The 18,760-nt window shown below is 40.7% G+C and overlaps 2 protein-coding genes and 2 long non-coding RNA genes across 5 annotated transcripts in view; 2 read left to right on the forward strand and 2 right to left on the reverse strand.

The window, feature by feature from the left end:
* The window catches only part of LOC138964636 (uncharacterized), a 546,641-nt gene that overhangs the window by 232,087 nt on the left and 295,794 nt on the right, over positions 1-18,760 (reverse strand). The gene's annotated exons all lie outside the window — the stretch shown is intronic.
* The window catches only part of LOC138964802 (uncharacterized), a 210,941-nt gene that overhangs the window by 79,704 nt on the left and 112,477 nt on the right, over positions 1-18,760 (forward strand). The gene's annotated exons all lie outside the window — the stretch shown is intronic.
* The window catches only part of LOC138964602 (kinesin-like protein KIFC3), a 38,636-nt gene continuing 22,005 nt past the window's right edge, over positions 2,130-18,760 (forward strand). The window contains exon 1 of the mRNA XM_070336606.1: positions 2,130-2,499. Coding sequence (XP_070192707.1) covers positions 2,400-2,499 — 100 coding nt within the window. The 5' untranslated portion in view covers positions 2,130-2,399. The remainder of the gene's footprint in view (positions 2,500-18,760) is intronic.
* LOC138961834 (uncharacterized) lies at positions 17,395-18,169 on the reverse strand. The gene is made up of 2 exons (XR_011454329.1): positions 17,777-18,169; positions 17,395-17,598 (listed from the first exon to the last, which is right to left on the reverse strand). It is a non-coding gene; the product is annotated as an uncharacterized lncRNA (long non-coding RNA).

Consider the following 18,760-nt stretch of genomic DNA (forward strand, 5'->3'; position numbering starts at 1 on the left):
CGTTTAGACAAAGAGAAAATCAATTGTGAAATAGACCGGTATGATCGTACAACCCAAAATCCTTGTCTTCATCTTACTGTATTTTTTTCTTCTCTGTTTTTACTTCTTGTGCTAGGTGTTGATTTTAAGTTGCCTTGCTTCCGGACGGTCAAGTCCACTTTGTTCACATGCTAACTATTTCTCCCCCTTGTACATACACATTGTGTTTGATGCAATAAAAATTCGCCTTCGCCTTCTCTCTCTAGGAATCTTACCTCTAAAGTCAAGACTGCTTTTTAACAAAGGAATCCTTATGCATAAAATTGTATCCGAAACTTTACCCCAAACCATTTGTTCAAAGTTCTCTTTGAAGAATTCACACCACCTTATGAAATTTAACACTCCTCTTCCTAGGATAGACTTATTTAAGTCTAGTCTAGTTTATTCAGGTGGCCGTCTCTGGAACGCTCTTCCGAATGCCCTACGGGAAGCTACCAGCACAGATTCTTTCAGAAACAAATATATATCCCATTTAATGAAAATAGTATGTTCTTGATTGTTATGTCCTTTCGGACACAGACACTCACTTTTGATTTATCGTTTTTGTTCACGAAATTATGATGTTCTGCACAATATCCATTGTCTTGCAGAGTTGATGTACTATTGCATAGTATTCAGACTTTAATTTGATTTGCAAATTTTTGCTTTGCACCTAGTCATAAACATTTATAAACTACAATGTTTCTATATAATGCGCTTATGTACATAAACTTATACTATTTCACTAATTATGTATTTATGTAGTAGTAGTTATTATAGTAGATTTAGTCCCTCTTTAGGGCGAGGGCCAGATGCAAAAAAGTATACCTATGCTTATTCTGTTACCCTCGTAAAATAAAGAATTGTCATTGTCATTGTCCCTCTCTCTCTCGCCTTGCTTTCCTCGCGTCTGTGTTTCCATCTTGCTTTGTCTCTTTCTTCCTCCCTTTCTTTCTTTCCTCCTTGTCTTTCTGTTGGTCTTTCCATTTTCCTGTCTTTCTTTTCTTATCCTTTCATTCTTTCTCTCTTTCCTCCTTTATTTCCTTTTCTTTTACTTTCTGTTCTTGTCTTTCTTTCTGTCGCCTTATTTGCAACACATGCCAAGTGAAACCAAGTATGATAACAATAAACAAAATTGTCGGTCATCAGTGTGGGTAAAAAAAAATAAATACACGTCTTGATCTTGTAATCGGTCACCGTTGACTTGACCTTCTGCGGACAATTAATCCGCCTTCACAACAATTCAGCCCGCGAATTCATGACCGTGACCGTTTTACGAGGCGAGGTCACGCGGAGCACGCAGCCATTCTTGTGGCGTGTTAGGCGTTCTCTATGGTAACGGGTAGACATGGCGCTGTGAACAGACCGATCAATAGGTATGTGGGTCGCTTGCACTCGAGAATGTTCAGAAAACTCCATTTAAACAGTGGTCCCGGCCGGGATGCCAGCAGTGCATAATCGCTCATCCGAAGTTCCTGCAAGTTCTTTCCACAATCAATTCTGTCAAAACCAGACTTATTTTACGACCCTCAGAACTGAGGAGATTCGGTTTGTGTGTGGGTTGTTTTCATAAGAGTTTGTTGTTTGTATGTCTGCGATCCCATCAGGTCACGGGTACAAGGATATGACCGGGTATGCAAGGATATAAACCGGGTATGCAATGCATGAGCGGGCAAATACAATAATCTTTTCAAACCAAGCGAGAGCAAATATCAGCGTGTCTATTCCTGTACGGCGGGTTGCATTTTAGCAAATGTTGTCAAATGCGTTTCCTTTTATGCGCTCAATCAAGTTATTGAAGCAAAAATGTAGGACTTTCCCGCCATTAGCCTTTAAAATTGTGTCAACCGTGTCACAGCGAATCACTGTGCCGTATCCATTACAAATTCACCGCCGGAGGCAGCGGCGCGTAAAGCCTCTGACAAAGTCGAACGGCACCCAACTGTGCAATGTGATTAAAAAGGCAAGTGGTAAGTCTCTCGCAAACCCATCACCCCTCCTTGGCCAATGAGCCAAACTCAGCGCCAGTTTCACTGGGACAGGCAAAGGTGGGGAAAAAGGTGGGTCGGGTTACCTGTCGTCGCGTGGGTTGAAAAGACCGAGCGAGCTTTTTGAAAACACTTCTCTACAGTAGCGGCACAGGACTGAAACAGACTAGGAGTGCGTAGACATTTCTCTCTGGGATATACCTGTCCTCTTCGGGACAATTTTCGAGGAGAGGTGGATTAAAGAAGAACCTCGTGGCCATCGTCGTTATCGCTCCGGCGATGGGAGTAAAAAGGATGCGGTGGTGGTAGTTTCAGTTTTGTGGCCGCGTTGAGGCCTGTGTTGTGCTGTGGTGTGTGAGTGTGGCCCGGCGGTTCCAGTAGCGTGCACTGACCATGGTGTGGTCCAGTCACCGGTTCCGTTGGGGCTACGTCTGCTCCAACTGCGGTTCGAACCGCGACACGGGCAAGCGGGTCTTCATCGTCAATGCTCCTGGTAAGTGAAGACGGATGTTTAGTACTTCAAGAACTGTGTTGGATGTGGTGATCTCATAATGACAGAGACTGCATGAACAATCAGGAAAATAGCGGCGTGTGGGGGGTGGGTGTGTGTGTGTTTGCGTTTGTGTGTGTGTTTGCGTTTGTGTGTGTGTGTGTGTATTTGCGTATGTGTGTTTGCGTGTGTGTGTGTGTGTGTGTGTGTGTGTGTTTGCGTGTGTGTGTGTGTGCGAGAGACCCTGTACTTTTTTTCCTAGCCTGTTGGTTTCGTGTGTGGCCCGGTACGGATCAGTTCAATCTTCTGTTCAACAGAGGATTTCGTCAGAAGTATGCTTTTATTCTCCGTTTGTGTGTTTTAGGATTACTGCCCGATATTTTGGGTTGGTGTTGTGTCGCCTTAAAGGTGTGCGACGGTGGCCTTTGGAAAAAAAAAAGAGTATGTGGGTGTAGGGTGTGAGATAAATTGAAACCTGTTTCTCTGCGTGTGGAGTTCAGTCAAGATTACTATGTCCGTGTTGACATGCAGATATATATTACTTCTTCAGGTGCATGCCCCTCCCTGTGTCAATCTTCAAGAACAATCATAAATCGCATCAATTCGCGCACGAACACATGATCATACTCATACATACATGCACAAGTCAATTACACGTGTATATGCACAAACTCTCTCTCTCTCTCTCTCTCTCTCTCTCTCTCTCTCTCTCTCTCTCTCTCTCTCTCTCTCTCTCTCTCTCTCTCACACACACACACAATTACACAAGAACACACACACAAACACACACACACACACATTCGACTTGTACAATTACACGCGTGCACGCACACACACACACACACACACACACTCGCATACTTGCACACGTACACATACTCAAACACTTTTTCTATCTTGATCTGTATCCCACTATCTCTCCCACAACACGCACACGCGCGCGCGCCTTCATGCAGGTTTTTTTCTTTACATCGCGGACTTAATTTGTCTTGTCATCGTTTTCATTTTATTTTCTCACAGAATGTTACAATTTTAAATCAGGTTCTGAATTTATTCATACCTTTAAAATTCCTCCTCCTCTACTGCGTCTTTGGGCACTCCTGTACTCTTTATGAATTCAAATTCAACTTCAAATGGAGCGTAAAGCACAGTGGTACGGGAATAGACGCCTTGTACAAGTATGACTGGTTTGAAAGAAAAACACCCTGGTGTGCAAGTGGGCGTTACGACGCGTTCGTTTCACTCTCCGTGTCTTGCTTCAATGACTGCAACCTCGGCCAATCTCTAGCTATTAACACACGCGGGAAAACTCAGTAGAGCAGAACTCTCTCTCTCTTTCTCTCTCTCTTTTTCTCTTTCTCTCTCTCTCTCTCTTTCTCTCTCTCTCTCTCTCTCTCTCTCTCTCTCTCTCTCTCTCTCTCTCTCTCTCTCTCTCTCTCTCTCTCTCTCTCTCTCTCTCTCTCTCTCTCTCTCTCTCTCTCTCTCTTGTGTGAGTGGTTAGCGACAACGTCTTTCAAGTAAAGCCCGCCATCCCTTCACTAAATTCAAGCTGGACTCCAGTCCTTTCATTCCTCTCTAAAACATTGCTCTTTCTTTCTTCCTCTGCTCTGTAATAAGAGGCGTGTTACTGGCACTGTCAAAATACGCAACTATTGGGACCAACCCAGAAACGAAAACAGTCGTCCATTTCTGCTTGCAGATGAGACAAATTTGATCATGGCGTTTGGTTGGTCGCTTTGCTCGCCTTGAAGTTTTTTCTTTCCTTTGTTTACCCTTTTATCTGTGTGTTTGTTTGTCGCTCAAGCAGTCATTCGTTTCGTTGGTTTCATTTATTTTCTGAGTGCTGTCTTGCCTGGGGGGGTTGATTTTTTTAGAATAGAAAAGGAAGAAAATGAACATTATTTACAACAACGTCTCAAATAACAAGGACTCCGTGTGTATTGTAAGACATGTGTTAGGACAAAGATCTGAAATTTTGAAGGCAAGGAGTTACTGAAATGTACGGGTGTTTGGTTGTTGTTGGTTTTTGTGTGTTGTTTTTTGGTGTGGTCTCATTACCCACTCAAACGGCTTCAAAACCCGCTGTCTCAGAAGAATGAAAAATACACCGTTCGTCATACCAGAGCGTCATTGTTCGACAAAATAGGTGAACGAAACAGATTGTTTGGATACGACTTTAATTGTTCTTTTTCATTGACATGCAAAACTCGTTCAGTTTTAGCTGTTCTGATTTTTTTGTCGAGAGCCTTGCTTTTGTGAAATTGATTTTTTGGGTGTCAGTATTGTCTGTTCCATTGTATAGATACTATATCTTTTTAGACTAATCGCTTTGCTGGATCTGGTAGGGGAATGAATGGCCTTTTAAATCACATAACTGGGTTTACAATAAACAGCAAGATATGCACTCAAACGCGTCTTCCTGGTGTGTTTTATGGCGGTTGGTAAAGAGAATACTACATGGCTTGCTATACAAGAGTTGTTTTTTTTAAATATTGAAATGCGAACAAAAGCGACCTTTTCAATATTACAAAAAGCAACGAATGTAAACCTGGTATCACACAGCAAGCCATGCAGTATATGATTGTATTCTGTGCATTCTACATTCTGTACTTGCATTCTACATCCTTCTGCCTCGAACTTCCCGGAGTCCAAATGTCCATATTGAAGATGCGTCTACTTGAACTTTGATCTCTTACGAAGCCTCGAGAAATCTCTGGCGCCAAAAGCAAAAAGGCGCTGTACAGGACGTATAGCGTCACGTGGAAGTTAAGTTCTAACAGAGGAAATAGCAAATGCAACAAATATTTTCTTTAAAGAAGTTTGTCATCAAGAGCAGTGAAAATTTAGCGGGTCCCTGTCAGACTCTTTGACCCGACCTCATTTTCATAATTATATACATAATGTGTGAAGAGATGGTTTATTTTTCACATGGATGTTCTCACTCAAGTATGTAGGATAACAATTGTAATGTATCAAGAGGACTAATTATACGGATGACTGTTGTGACTTTTGCAGTGAACATTTTAGTTTCAACAGCTGTTCAACTGCGACACACTTTTCTCCCCTTTTTTTTCGCACAACAAGGGGTCCGTTACGTATGAAGTCCTACACAAGGTGTCGTACAAAGTGAACTGTGAGTCACAGGACACAAAGCAGAACTAGTGTTCCTTTCATACAACTCTCTGCAGGATGCACTGTTTGATCAATACACAGAATGGAAACACTAACATGAAAGCGCGCATGATGACGATACGTCAATAGATGCGTGTATGTGTTATTTCTAATGTGCTGACTGTTAGCAAATGATAACAGACATGTCAAGAAAATGGATATCAACATGAGCCGGAAGGCGAATGTTGATTTTATTTTCGAGACATAGCTGTTATCATTTACTAACAAACAGCGTATTAAAAATAACGGTTTTATTACCGGTGAGTTGCAACGAAGATAAATTTAAAGCGATCTCGCGACTAAGATTCCGCCATTTTGGCATCGCTGGTTACCAGGTAAACAGTGGGACCTTCAACATCCAGCAAACTTTCAGCTGGCACCTTCAAACAAATAATAAATACCTTGGTAGCTGCTGGTGTAAGCATCACCTTTTCCGCCTCCAGTTCCTCCGTGGAATATTCCACATGTCTTTTACGAGTACTAGCCATCTTGCACAAATACACATAACCTGTTATGTTGTCTGCTACTGACATTATCAGTATCCCTTAACTAAGTACTTCTACTAATCTCACTTGTTGTCATTCTGTGTCCCTCTCTCACCGACATAATTTGCTTTTCATAAATGGTAAAATGCATGATTTTAAAATGGAGAAAAAAAAGTGTCACAAGGTATATCACATTATCAGTATCTCATTTTAGCTTCGAAAACAAAAATGGTTCCGCCTTGACCGGTATCACATTTAGCGGATCAACTAGAATCAATCCTGATTGGTCAAACAGCCAAATGGTTAACTAAAAAGGTAATACTAGAGAATAGCCACAGTTTTGCGGAGTGGAAGTTTTAAAAATAAAGACTTAAACTTCCTTACTATGTGTGTATGTACGTGTGCGAGTGTGTGTGTGTGTGTGTGTGTGTGTGTGTGTGTGAACTACAACTGCTTTCATATTTATAAGTTAAGCATGTGTGTTTCTCTGAGTGTGTGCGTGCGCATGTGTATGTGTGAGCTTGTGTGTGTATCTGTCTGTTCAAGTATACTTTTTTTTTACGTTACATGAACGTGTACATGTGTATTTGGTTCTCTTGTCCCTGTGTACCTTCATTCCCGCCTCCATTTACCTTGTTTAGGGAGTCGTGTTTGTGAACAGCTTAGGAAGGACGTTACACGGTGTAGGCCGTTGCGGTGGTGTTTTGGGGTCAAACCCATTCATCATGACTTGAACAGGCTTTGTTAAGGCTTCCTGTCTGTTTGAAAAGCGTCATAAAAAAAAAGTGGCCAGGAAATGTTGGCCGTCCGTTGTCTGCCCTTGTAAACCTGTTCCTTATCTAACAGTGTGTAGGTCTTCCCTCTTTACCACCAACATGTGCCACTAGACACTAACTGCTCTGTAATGTTACGCTGTACGCTTTTGAAGTCGTTTCTACATGTTCAGTTGAGCTGAAGTTGGCTTCACTTGAACATGCGGCACTGTTGGCATTTTTGTCGTTTCTTTGACTTTCTGTTTATGGGAAAACTCTGGTTGTGTCCACTTTTTTGACCCAACAGAGGGAGTTTTAATATATATGAATAAATCAATAATGTCTTTGAATTTTCGTTTTCTGTCGTATGAAAGTGGATCCGGGAACGTCAAGACTTCTAACTCGTAATACTGTATTGAAGGCTAAAGGCATCACATAACTGCAGCAATAGTGAAAAAAAGTTTGTGAAGAATCTGTTTCAAGTAATTCCCTTCAAAATAGCCGGAATTAGTTGTAAGTATTCTGTATTTACACAGTGTCAGTAAAGGCTGAGTGTGTTCTCGTGCCACTGTTTGCTGGCCTTTCTCTGCTGTTTTCACTGCAGCCGTCACATTACAGGCGACATGCGCCCCCTATCACCACTGCTTGGAGTTGCCATTCTTTACTTCTTTTGCTTATCTCGTGTCTTTGAGGGTGGGGGTGTCTGTCTGTCTGTCTGTCTGTCTGTCTGTCCGTGTTTCAAGTTCATTAAAGTAAATAAATAAAGACCTCGACAACTGCTTTAATTCTTGTTCGCATTAAAGGCCCACTCCTCCTCGTCAAAACAGTTGGGCTGACCATCTCAGATCTGGCCAGGCTATTACATGGGATAAGACCATCCCTCCACTTGGTCTCATTAAACAAATGTACAGTGGTATTTTTTTTTTTTTTTTTTTTAGAAATAATTTCGTTAAAGGCACTGCATATAGTGCCTCTCTTTATTTTTTTAATCATCAACAAACTTTAACTCACCACAGAAAGCAGTCAGGGTGTTGATTTTTGGTATGTTACCAAGTAGAGGGATGGTCTTACCCCATGTAAAAGCCTGACCAGATCTGAGGCAGTGACTGAAGTGGGATTGAAAGCGTTGTATGTACTTTGAAAACGTTGATGCATTATCACGTTTTGATTCTCCCAAAAGTTAATGCAAGCACAGTTGAACTACACCGTCATGCTGTACTGTACAAATGTGAGAAAGCCGATCCTGTCTGAACGAAATGTGTGTCAGTGTGGGTGTGAGAGCATTCTTCCGTAAGATAGAGAATAAAAGATCTTTTCAACTTTGAATGAGAAATTGTTTGCTGAGGCTGGCTCTGTGACCAATGAAGGGTCTGAATGAATCTGTCACTGATCGCATTCGGGCTATACAAATTTACGTCTGATATATACGTAGTTTTGTAAATATGAAAGCGTTGCCGAATTTGAATATAAATGATTGCCGTTTCAACTCTTAGAAAGGCGGATATATGGATTTGCTTGGAAATTAGAAGTGTATAATTATGTACACATCTCTGGAGGAGGTGGATTTAAGATTTTTATTCAAGCTCAGGTGTCAAGCAAAAGGACTCCTTTTTTGGTTGCCCAAATATTTCCCTGAAAGCTCGCAGCGTACCAGTTTTTAACAGTTGACGGTTTAAAGTTAGAACCATTTCAGAAGTCATTTGTATGAATATGATACGCAATCCACGGGTATGAACTGTAGCGATGTACTTGACTAGTCTACTTGAAACGTATACATTTATTGTCCACTTGAAACTTGTCACATGATTAACTATGAATGATGTTCGTCAATGCTATGGTATAAAAGCAAGATTGCCACAAGAGTCGATGAGGAAGTAACAAGTTATAAATTGTGCCATACTTTGGTCTTATGCTTGTTTTGTATATAACTTGTCAGCTTTTTTTTTTTTTTTTTTTTTTTTTTTTTTTTTCTGTCTTTTTTTCTTGTAAATAGGCGGTGAGCATCCTTCTTCATTGGTCTTTTTCTTCTTTTTTTAACTCCAACATAGAGGTATATTACACTCACGAGACATGGACATTTTCTCTTTACAATGGAAATATTCCTTATATTTACAAATCAAATTTTCTACTTAATATTTGAAACTCGAAAATTACGAACACTGATCCCTGACAAGTTGTCTTTCTAAAAATACTAATACACATTTTCCCAATTAATATTACGTGATTTACAAAATTTCTCATCTTTTTACAACAACTTGTGTCTTGATAGCCAAATATTATATCCTGCATCTTAAAATTAACCCTCAATCCAGCCTTTTCCTCTATCCAGTTTTCTATCTTCGTCCAAAACAACTTTACCGGTATGCACTCATAAAAGAAATGTTCAACAAAATCAACTTCCGTCCAACAAATACAACATCTGTTTTTCTCCCTGACTTGCATTTTACATAATAAAATATTTGTTGGATATATGTTATGTAAGATTTTCCATTGCAATTCTCTTAACCTCACTTCTTTGGAAACATGGGCAAATGTCCAAATTTCCTTATCTACTTGTACACCAAACTTCCTCAACCAAAAATTATATACACAAGGTTTTTCTACAGCAGTATCTACACTTTTCTTTTCTATCATTTTTCGTATTTGGCTTATTTTTATCATATACAGGCTACCATCAAACAATTGCTTATCCATCTGGACAATAATATGTTTATTTTTAATCCAATTAATCCATACTTTGGGTAATGCGTTTATTAATGCCCAATAATCCAATAAAATATTTGCATTATTCTTTCCAATTTGTATATATACCTCTGCTGCTGACTTCAATCTCTTTTCTTCCACTATAAACAAATCACTTACTCGTTCAATCCCAGCATTTTTCCAATACAAATAAAACAACATTTTCCCTTTATACCGAATCAAATCATTACTCCACAAAATCTGTTTATAAAAATTGTTTACATCAATCTTATCATGTTCCATCCTACGCTTGTAACTCAAATGTGTCCACACTACCCTCTGCCAAAATGGGCTTCCAATCATTGTCAAATTCAATTCCTTACTCGGTTTAACATTCAAATCAAAACAACCATACCCTGAAACAACATGTCCCAGAAACCATAGTGGTATAAACGTCCAATTTGCTCCCTTCTCTTCATACAAACGTCCGACCCATTGTAAATAAAAAGACTCTTGCATCCTGTGCACATTTAGCATTTTCAACCCACCTTCACTTATTTCTTTCTCCATTACTTTTCTTTTCACTTTTTCAAATGCTTTTTTATTCGAACTCTATTTCTGCCGAATAAACTTATAAAACAATCTATTTAACTTTGTCAAAACCCGATCTGGCAATCCAATCGTCTGCATCACAAATACTAGCTGTGAAATAAAAAAACATTTGATTATTACAATTTTACCGTGAATCCTTAAATCTCGTCGACTCCATATCTTAATCAACTTCTTAATCTTCTGAACTCTTAATACCCAATTGTCAGCTTTAGTTTGCATGATGCAATTTACCAACGAGAAATATAAGAGTAAAGAGGCGAAAAAGAAAGAATATAAAGCAATTTTGTATGTTGTAACACACTTCTTGATTGTAACCTGGTTGTTGTTGCTGTTGACGTCGTCCTCCTCCTTCTCCTCCTTCTTCTTTTCCTCCTTTATCTTCTTTTCCTCCTTTATCTTCTTTTTCTTCTTCTTCTGCTTCTTCATCGACGTCGTCAGCACTCGGCACTCGGCACGTGGACAGATGCGCAAGCTTTTTCATATTTAATTTTTTTTTGGACGATCCCTATCGTTACAGTTTCAAGAAAAGACCACAAAACTTTATTCAAACACAAGTAGCCTTAGCCCTTTCATTAAGTATGTAAGTATATTTTATTTTGACCAAGAAGGGGATAGTCCTTGTAAATATGATTTCATAGGTGCATTAAGGTTCCTTAATCGTGTCGCTCAGTGTGTCACGTTAACCCCGAACGAAGTGGACTAATTATTTCCCCTTTGGGGCACATTCATTCTTTATTGGCTCGTGCAGTAAATAATCCTTTTAATCGCGCGTAGAAACACATGTTCACGTTGTCATTCAGTATTCAAACTGTAGTCAAAGAGTTATCCATTTTCTGCTCAAAGTGAAATATCTATCTGTTAAAATATATTTCAAGCTGAAATAAATTCCACAACACTGAGTCGTTTATGTTTTAGAGGCAGCAATCCAAAAGAGATACTAGATAGACAGACTCCTATGTATACGAAGTTAACGTAACATGACTAACCCTTCGTGTTTTCTGGGCTGAGAGGCAGATTTTTGTATTAAGGGGTTTGAGTTCAGATGGTTACTGCACAGTAAAGCAGACTGTATGACGTGTACTGCAAAGACCTCGACCTTTACAAAGGGAGTCTTCCGTTTCAAAGGTGGTTGAAGGGAAGAGACCAAATTGGTTGGGAAGAGGGGTGGATGAGTTTGTGTGTGTGTGTGTGTGTTCTTGTTCGTTTGCGTGTTCTTGCGTGTTCGTGTGTGTGTGTGTGTGTGTAAATAGGGGGGGGGGGGGGTATTAGAGTGCCAATACGCATAAACACAGTGTTGAGCTTTCCAGTCGGATCTCTCACAGTTTTTTTTTGCACCTGCGTTTACAAGCTTCGGCTGATTAATAATTGAATCTTCTCTCGGGGTTTTCTTTGAGTGTCTTGGACTGGTGCTTAATTCTCTGGTTTCATTGACCGCTTTGGGGGAAACTGGGACAGAGACTGCCATGCTTCAGCAGTTCCAGCGATAGTTTGTTATTGCGTGTTTGTGCGCAAGTCTCCAAGCAGTGGTAATGACATGATCTGAAAATCGATGTGCTGCATGCCCTTGTGATATGTTTCCTGGATCAGCATATTTTACTTTGTTACGTACAGCGTCCAAGAGAGTAGCGATGACATCGAACTCAGTTGTTGTCATAAACACCAGGATATTGTTTACTGCTGCGTTATTGAGAATAGACATGAGTGAGAACCCTCCCCATATGATACAATAACACTAACAATAACATCATTTTATTGTTCATTATAATATTACATTAAAATGAAAAATAGTCTTTGACACACCCAGCCTGCCTGAAAACGAGTATAACTTCAACATTTCATAAGAATTATTAGGACTTTCACTGATAGGACAACAACACAAAAAACACATAGGTTCACATATAATAACAAGCACACTTGTTATATTACCACAGAACGCTATCATATTATAACATAATACAACTAAAATTTAAATAAGATCAAAAGTCTTTATGTTTACTGCAATCAAATATAATATTGCACTGTATTTACCATCTCATATAATATCTTAAGAGGTATGGTACGCTCTGTAACTTGAGTATAACCAGGCTGGTTCAAGTATTGCACGATCGATTGTCAATTTGGTTCATGCAAGTGTGTGTGTGTGTGTGTGTGTGTGTGTGCGTGTGTGTGTATGTTTGTTTGTGAACGTTCGCGCACGCGAGCTCGTCAGTGGTGTCGCACATGCCAGCCCCCGTGCTTTCGTGTCTGTTGCGTGCCGAATTACTGTAAACTTCAAATCCGATCCACAATCTATAAAATTAATCATATTGTTATCCGCCTCAGTCTGTCTTGCTCAAACTCACTATTCTCCTTCCCCTCTTTAGTTCTCAAAGGTCGAAATATGATTAAGATCGGGAGTGCACAACGTCATATAGCATGTACGACGTTTTTCTCTCACGGCCATAAATCAATTAGCGTCAAGAAGTCGGACAAATTATTGCAGGCCCTAAGGGCATGGATTCTAACACGATTGTCGAGTAAAAGAAACACTTTTGTCGTAAAGGCTCTTACCTTGTGCGTTATTGCTGCTTACTGTAGGCGTGTTCTTGACTGCATGGTTTCGTTGTCAGACAATTTTTTTTAATAAATCAGTGACAAATTAATTCATGGTGAGTTTGATTTACGATTTTCCTTGAACTTAACGGGGGGGGGGGGGGGGGGGGTGTGACACCAAGAGTCCGGGGGGAGGGGGGGGGGGTGATGGGTTGATTGGGGAAGGAAGATAACTGAAACGGTTAAAAAGAAGAGTAGTATTACACGCACAACATTATTTTTATGTTTAATGATGGTTTTGCGATTTTGACGAACTTAAACTTTTCAAAAGCACCGGTATTATATTGAGGTTAGTAGTCTGAGAGCTAGAAAGTGATTGTTTCTTTGATTCTGTTGGTGATGGTGGTAGTGGTCGTGACGTTGTTGTTATGCTTGTTATTGTTCTCCTTCCTGCTGCTGTTTCTGTTGCTGACTCAGTCGTTGTTGCCATTGTGTATCGCGATGGCACTCAAGGTTTCATACTTGTAAACGTTCGCACATCATTTCTCAACAACCAGCATTATTCGGTTCGACGACTATTAAACCTGGTATATCCCACAATCTCGATCTTCTATGTGTCTTGCATTGAATGTTTCCCTGCTGAACTTCTGAAAGCTGTTTCTACAACCGGTGCTTTCGTCGATTCTATAAGTAGCGTCCTCATCTCGTGTGTCCACAAGAGCATGTGGAACTATGGGCCGATTTGATCAGTTTTGAGTGTTTTGCTTCTGGCTTTTGTCAGTCTGTCCTTGTGTGGGCCAGTCAAATAGAATTTTAAAAAGTGATGCATATGGTTGCCATGGTAACTTTAAGTTGTGGAGAAACATTGAATTTCCGGTATGATTTTTTTATGCTAAGGTGCGTACTCTTTGAAATCTGCACGTGACTTACTTTTTGGTTGCTCTCTCTCTCTCTCTCTCTCTCTCTCTCTCTCTCGCTCTCTCTCTCTCTCTCTCTCTCTCTCTCTCTCTCTCGCTCTCTCTCTCTCCACACATACACACACGAACACACACACACGATTGCCAGCTAGGCGCTTTTACGACCACAGCTCGCCCGCCCGGCCCTGACCACCTGATTACTCCCCCTCCCACATTCTTCACCCGTGAATACAAGAGCCCAACAACAAAGTGGAGAGGGGATGATTGATCCTTCAGGAAGCGAGTCTGGCACTGATCAATACACCCGTCACGCTTCTGCAACTCGCACACATGGCATGCAAGGCTTAGTTAGATGAGATATTAGACCCCAATGTCAGCCGTGCAATGTGACGAGAGAGAGAGAGAGATGTACATTTTGTGTTGGTTTAGGGTGGGTGAGAGGAGGAGGGGGGATGTTAGTAAGTCAACTAGTGTGTGTATGTGACATGCGTCAGAGAATATATGTGTGTGTGTGTGTGTGTGTGTGTGTGTGTGAGAGAGAGCGTTTGTATATCAGTTTGTTTACACGGACATACACACACTATGATATCACGCACACTCTCACTCGAGTATTCGTGTGTCTGTGTCTTTGCTTGAGTTTACGTGTGTGTGTGTGTGTGTGTGTGTGTGTGTGTGTGTGTATGGGAGAGTGTGTATGGGTAAGAGAGAGAAAGAGACTGTGTGTGTGTGTGTGAAGAATAAGAATAAGAATATAGTTTATTGTCATGAAACTATGTGTGTGTGTGTGTGTGTGTGTGTGTGTGTGTGTGTGTGTGTGTGTGTGTGTATGTGTGTGTGTGATTGGTTTCATGTTCATGCAACTTGCAGACATTGCCTGCAAGACTTGAGTGGTGTGTGTGGATGTGCTTTTCTGTCTTGATATGCCATCAGAGACTATCTACTGAGGGAAAGTCATACTGAGAGAGTGACACTGAGAGAAAAATATCCTGAGTCATTATGGGATAGGGAAACAGCTGACCAAAATACTCTCAACTTAACTGCAGTTTAGCATTTATTTTCCTGTGCTTGTTGACGATAATTTGAGATCAAAGCTAACCTTGGTGTTAACCAGTCTTCCCCACCCATTGCAACACATTGCATGCGCTGCAAATTCTTTGAGGGAAAAGTTCCATATGACCGCCGTCAATAGAAATTAGAGTGCTGGTATTCATTCTCTTGCTGAATCAGGAAACGCGATTAAAGCGGTATTATCCGCGAAGACTGACTTAAAGATACATCCCTTATTTTATAAGCAGCCATGTTCACCACCTCAGATCTGTCTGCGTTTACACGGGATAAGAGCAACCCAACTCCTCTGCCAAAATCAATAGCTTGGCTGCTTCTGCGCAGAGTAGGCATTTTTTGGAGGGGGAATTTCTTTCGTCAATGAACAAGTATCAACCTTCTAAATACATTCAGCAAGAAATTCCCATTCTGCACAGATTGCAGCCAATCTATTTATTGTTGGTATGTGTCTAAGTGGAACTTGTGGAAGGGTGCTCCTATCAAGGCAAGACAAAAGGCAATGAGCAGGATCGTTGTTCGCGGGAAGGATAGTACCTTTAACGTCTAACATAAAAGACCTGTTCCAACTTGAAACTTACGCATGTTCAAATCCTCAGATATTTAGAAGTGCAACATAAAAAGTTTGGAAAAGGTGCATTGAAACATAGGAAATAACAGTTCAAATGTATCGCTTATCGCTTGTCCCATCTCTCAAAGCGGAGCCTTTTCTTTGCCCCACTTACGAAGGAAAAGGGCGTTGGACTGATTCAAAGACTTTGACAAAGGCATACATTTGAAAAAACATCAAGCAATACAATCAGTGTTATTTGACTTATTCCTTAGTATTGTGCTGACCAAAATAAGCATTTATAATTATACACTGTATAATACAGCTGGGACAATATCCCTTTTAACATTACTTCTTGGCAAATGCAAGTTCCATTCAACAACAAGCAATTACGTTCCTGGCATTCATGTAGGAACACTGAATCAGGAAAAGCGATTAGCTCCGTTAACCATCTGATCGGGATTATGAACAGGTTGTGTGAAAGGATTAGTGTGTACCTCGTTCATGCTGGTGTGGTAAGATTGGTGTTCGTTCACTGGTCGATGCTTACAATAAAATGAAAAAATTGCTTTTTGATTTTTCCACAGCCGGAAGTTGTGTTTGCTGCGTGTTTGAGAATCACAATCATGCACGCACTTGTGCAGACTCTCTCTCTCTCTCTCTCTCTCTCTCTCTCTCTCTCTCTCTCTCTCTCTCTCTCTCTCTCTCTCTCTCTCTCTCTCTCTCTCTCTCTCTCTCTCTCTCTCTCTCTCTCTCTCTTTCTCTCACACACACACAAACTTAACAAACAAACATAACACACAGACACTTTCACACACACACACACACACACACTCTACGTCATAGAGAATGCCCCATTTATTCAGAACATTCCGTTGCATTTTACGGCCTTTCAGCTCAGCATCTCCACACAAAAACGCCTCTCCTATTCTTATTACTTGTCACTTAAGGGGCCTTTCCTACACTCATGTCCACTGAAGCAGAAACTAGTATCCTTTAGAATTCTAGTTTGTCATACAAATGAACATGACTACCCGCTCACTTGACAGCCCACCCGGTGACAACCGCTTCATGTTTTTATGCCGCGCACGAAGTACTGCCCTGTTGAATTGGCTGTGGCAGATTTTCAGCGCCATCTGCCCGCTGTGAACGATTGAAGTTCTCCCAGTGACTCTTTCGGTGTGACTTTTGCAAAACACTTCCTTTTTTTTTAAGCTGTTCAAATTAAAAAATGTATAATGGCCATGGTGTGGACGCTTTGCATCAATCTATACGGGCTGTAAGAAGCCACGCATAGCAAAGGTTGAACTTGAAGTGACGTTAAAATCAAGAAAATTCGTCTCAGAAGCGGATTTGCAATGATGGCGGTGGGAACTTATATCGCCCGCAGCCGCTTCAGCAGGGCGCACTACGGTACCCCACCCGACAAACAAGTTTCTTCGGAATTGTTGTTGATTTGCATAATTGCACAGGCGTTGGTAGCGTCCCTAGGTACTTTTGGATTAGGTTCTTGTTTGCAGGGATAATTGCTTTCTGTTTTGGACTTGATGGCGCAGAGTGGCAATTACCTTAGCACGGCTCAGTAGCTAAAAGTGGTCGATTTGTTAATGTCATTATAGTAGAAATGTGGTACTTAAAAGGTTGGCAGGTTGACAGGCCAACTTGGTTGTCTTCTTGGTTTTAAGTAGTACTTGCTTTGTTTTTTAGTTGTTGTCTTTTTAGTCGGTCAGTTCATGTATCCCACCCCTTCATCTGGAACTGATTAAACAGCTAACGTCCCAACACTTTTAAGATTAATAGTAATTTACAAAATAACAAGTCGCGTAAGGCGAAATTACTACATTTACTCAAGCTGTGGAACTCACAGAATGAAACTGAACGCACTGCATTTTTTCACAATGACCGTAGTCCGCCGCTTGTGCAAAACGGAGTGAAACTGACGAGCCTGTTTAGCGCGGTAGTGGTTTCGCTGTGCTGCATATAGCACGCTTTTCTGTGCCTCTCTTCGTTTTAACTTTCTGAGCGTGTTTTTAATCCAAACATATCGTATCTATATGTTTTTGGAATCAGGAACCGACAAGGAATAAGATGAAATTGTTTTTAAATCGATTTCGGAAATTTAATTTTGATCATAATTTTTATATACCGTACTTTCCGGGTGACAAGGCACTTCGTTATCTAAGACGCACCCCCTTCTTTTAAAAAAAAATTGTAATCCAGTCACCCATTGGACGCAGGGGGCCGATAGGGCGCACCAAAATTGAAAAAGTATACCGGTAGTCGAAGAATGAAAATAAGCCGGCGAGATCAAAGCCAGGTCCATTGTTTATAGACACGACCTTCTTTCCAGGGGTCAATGACCCAGTTTTTGCCATGAGAGGTGGTTCCTGTCATATCTGAGAGAGGAAACACTTCCTGCTTCGGGGTCAGTGACCGAGTTTAACAGAGTCGAACTCTGTGTGTGCGGCGAGATCAAAGACATTGTGATAGCTGGGTGGCCTTGTTTATAGACACGACCTTCTTCCCAGGGGTCAATGACCCAGTTTTTGCCATGAGAGGTGGTTCCCCTGTCATATCTGAGAGAGGAAATACTTCCTGCACCGGGTCAGTGACCGGTCAGTGACCGAGTTTAACAGAGTGGAAATAATTATGTGTGCTCTGTGTGTGCGGCCAGATCAAAGGCAGGCATTGTGATAGCTGGGTGGCTTGAGAGCTGAGGAAACTTGGCCAGGGCAGTACCTAGTAGCTGAAACATGCATTATCACAAGTTGTTTGACTGGTACTCAGGCGGTCTCTTTGATTTTTTTCGTATTTCATACACGGATTAGACGCTTCGTTATACAAGACGCAGGGGTCGAACTCGAGGAAAAAAGTCGCGCCTTATGACCCGGAAAGTACGGTATTTAATTTTCAGAGATTGTTTTTAATCCAAATATAACATATTTATATGTTTTTGGAATCAGAAAATGATGAAGAATAAGATGAACGTAATTTTGGATCATTTCATTTTATATAAAAAAAAATGTAATTACAATTTTCAGATTTTTAATGACCAAAGTCATTAATTAATTTTTAAGCCACCAAGCTGAAATGCAATACCGAAGTCCGGCCTTCGTCGAAGATTGCTTTACAAAAATGTCAATCAATTTGATGAGGGTGTGACAGTGCCGCCTCAACTTTTACAAAAAGCCGGATATGACGTCATCAAAGAGATTTATCGAAAAAATGAAAAAAACGTCCGGGGATATCATTCCCAGGAACTCTCGTGTAAAATTTCATAAAGATCGGTCCAGTAGTTTACTCTGAATCGCTCTACACACACACACACACACACACACACACACACACACACACACACACACAGACACACATACACCACGACCCTCGTCTCGATTCCCCCTCTATGTTAAAACATTTAGTCAAAACTTGACTAAATGTAAACAAGTCGCGTAAGGCGAAATAACAACATTTAGTCAAGCTGTCGAACTCACAGAATGAATC

The sequence above is a fragment of the Littorina saxatilis genome, linkage group LG1 (genome assembly GCF_037325665.1).
Source record: "Littorina saxatilis isolate snail1 linkage group LG1, US_GU_Lsax_2.0, whole genome shotgun sequence".
In the NCBI taxonomy this organism is placed as follows: domain Eukaryota; kingdom Metazoa; phylum Mollusca; class Gastropoda; order Littorinimorpha; family Littorinidae; genus Littorina; species Littorina saxatilis.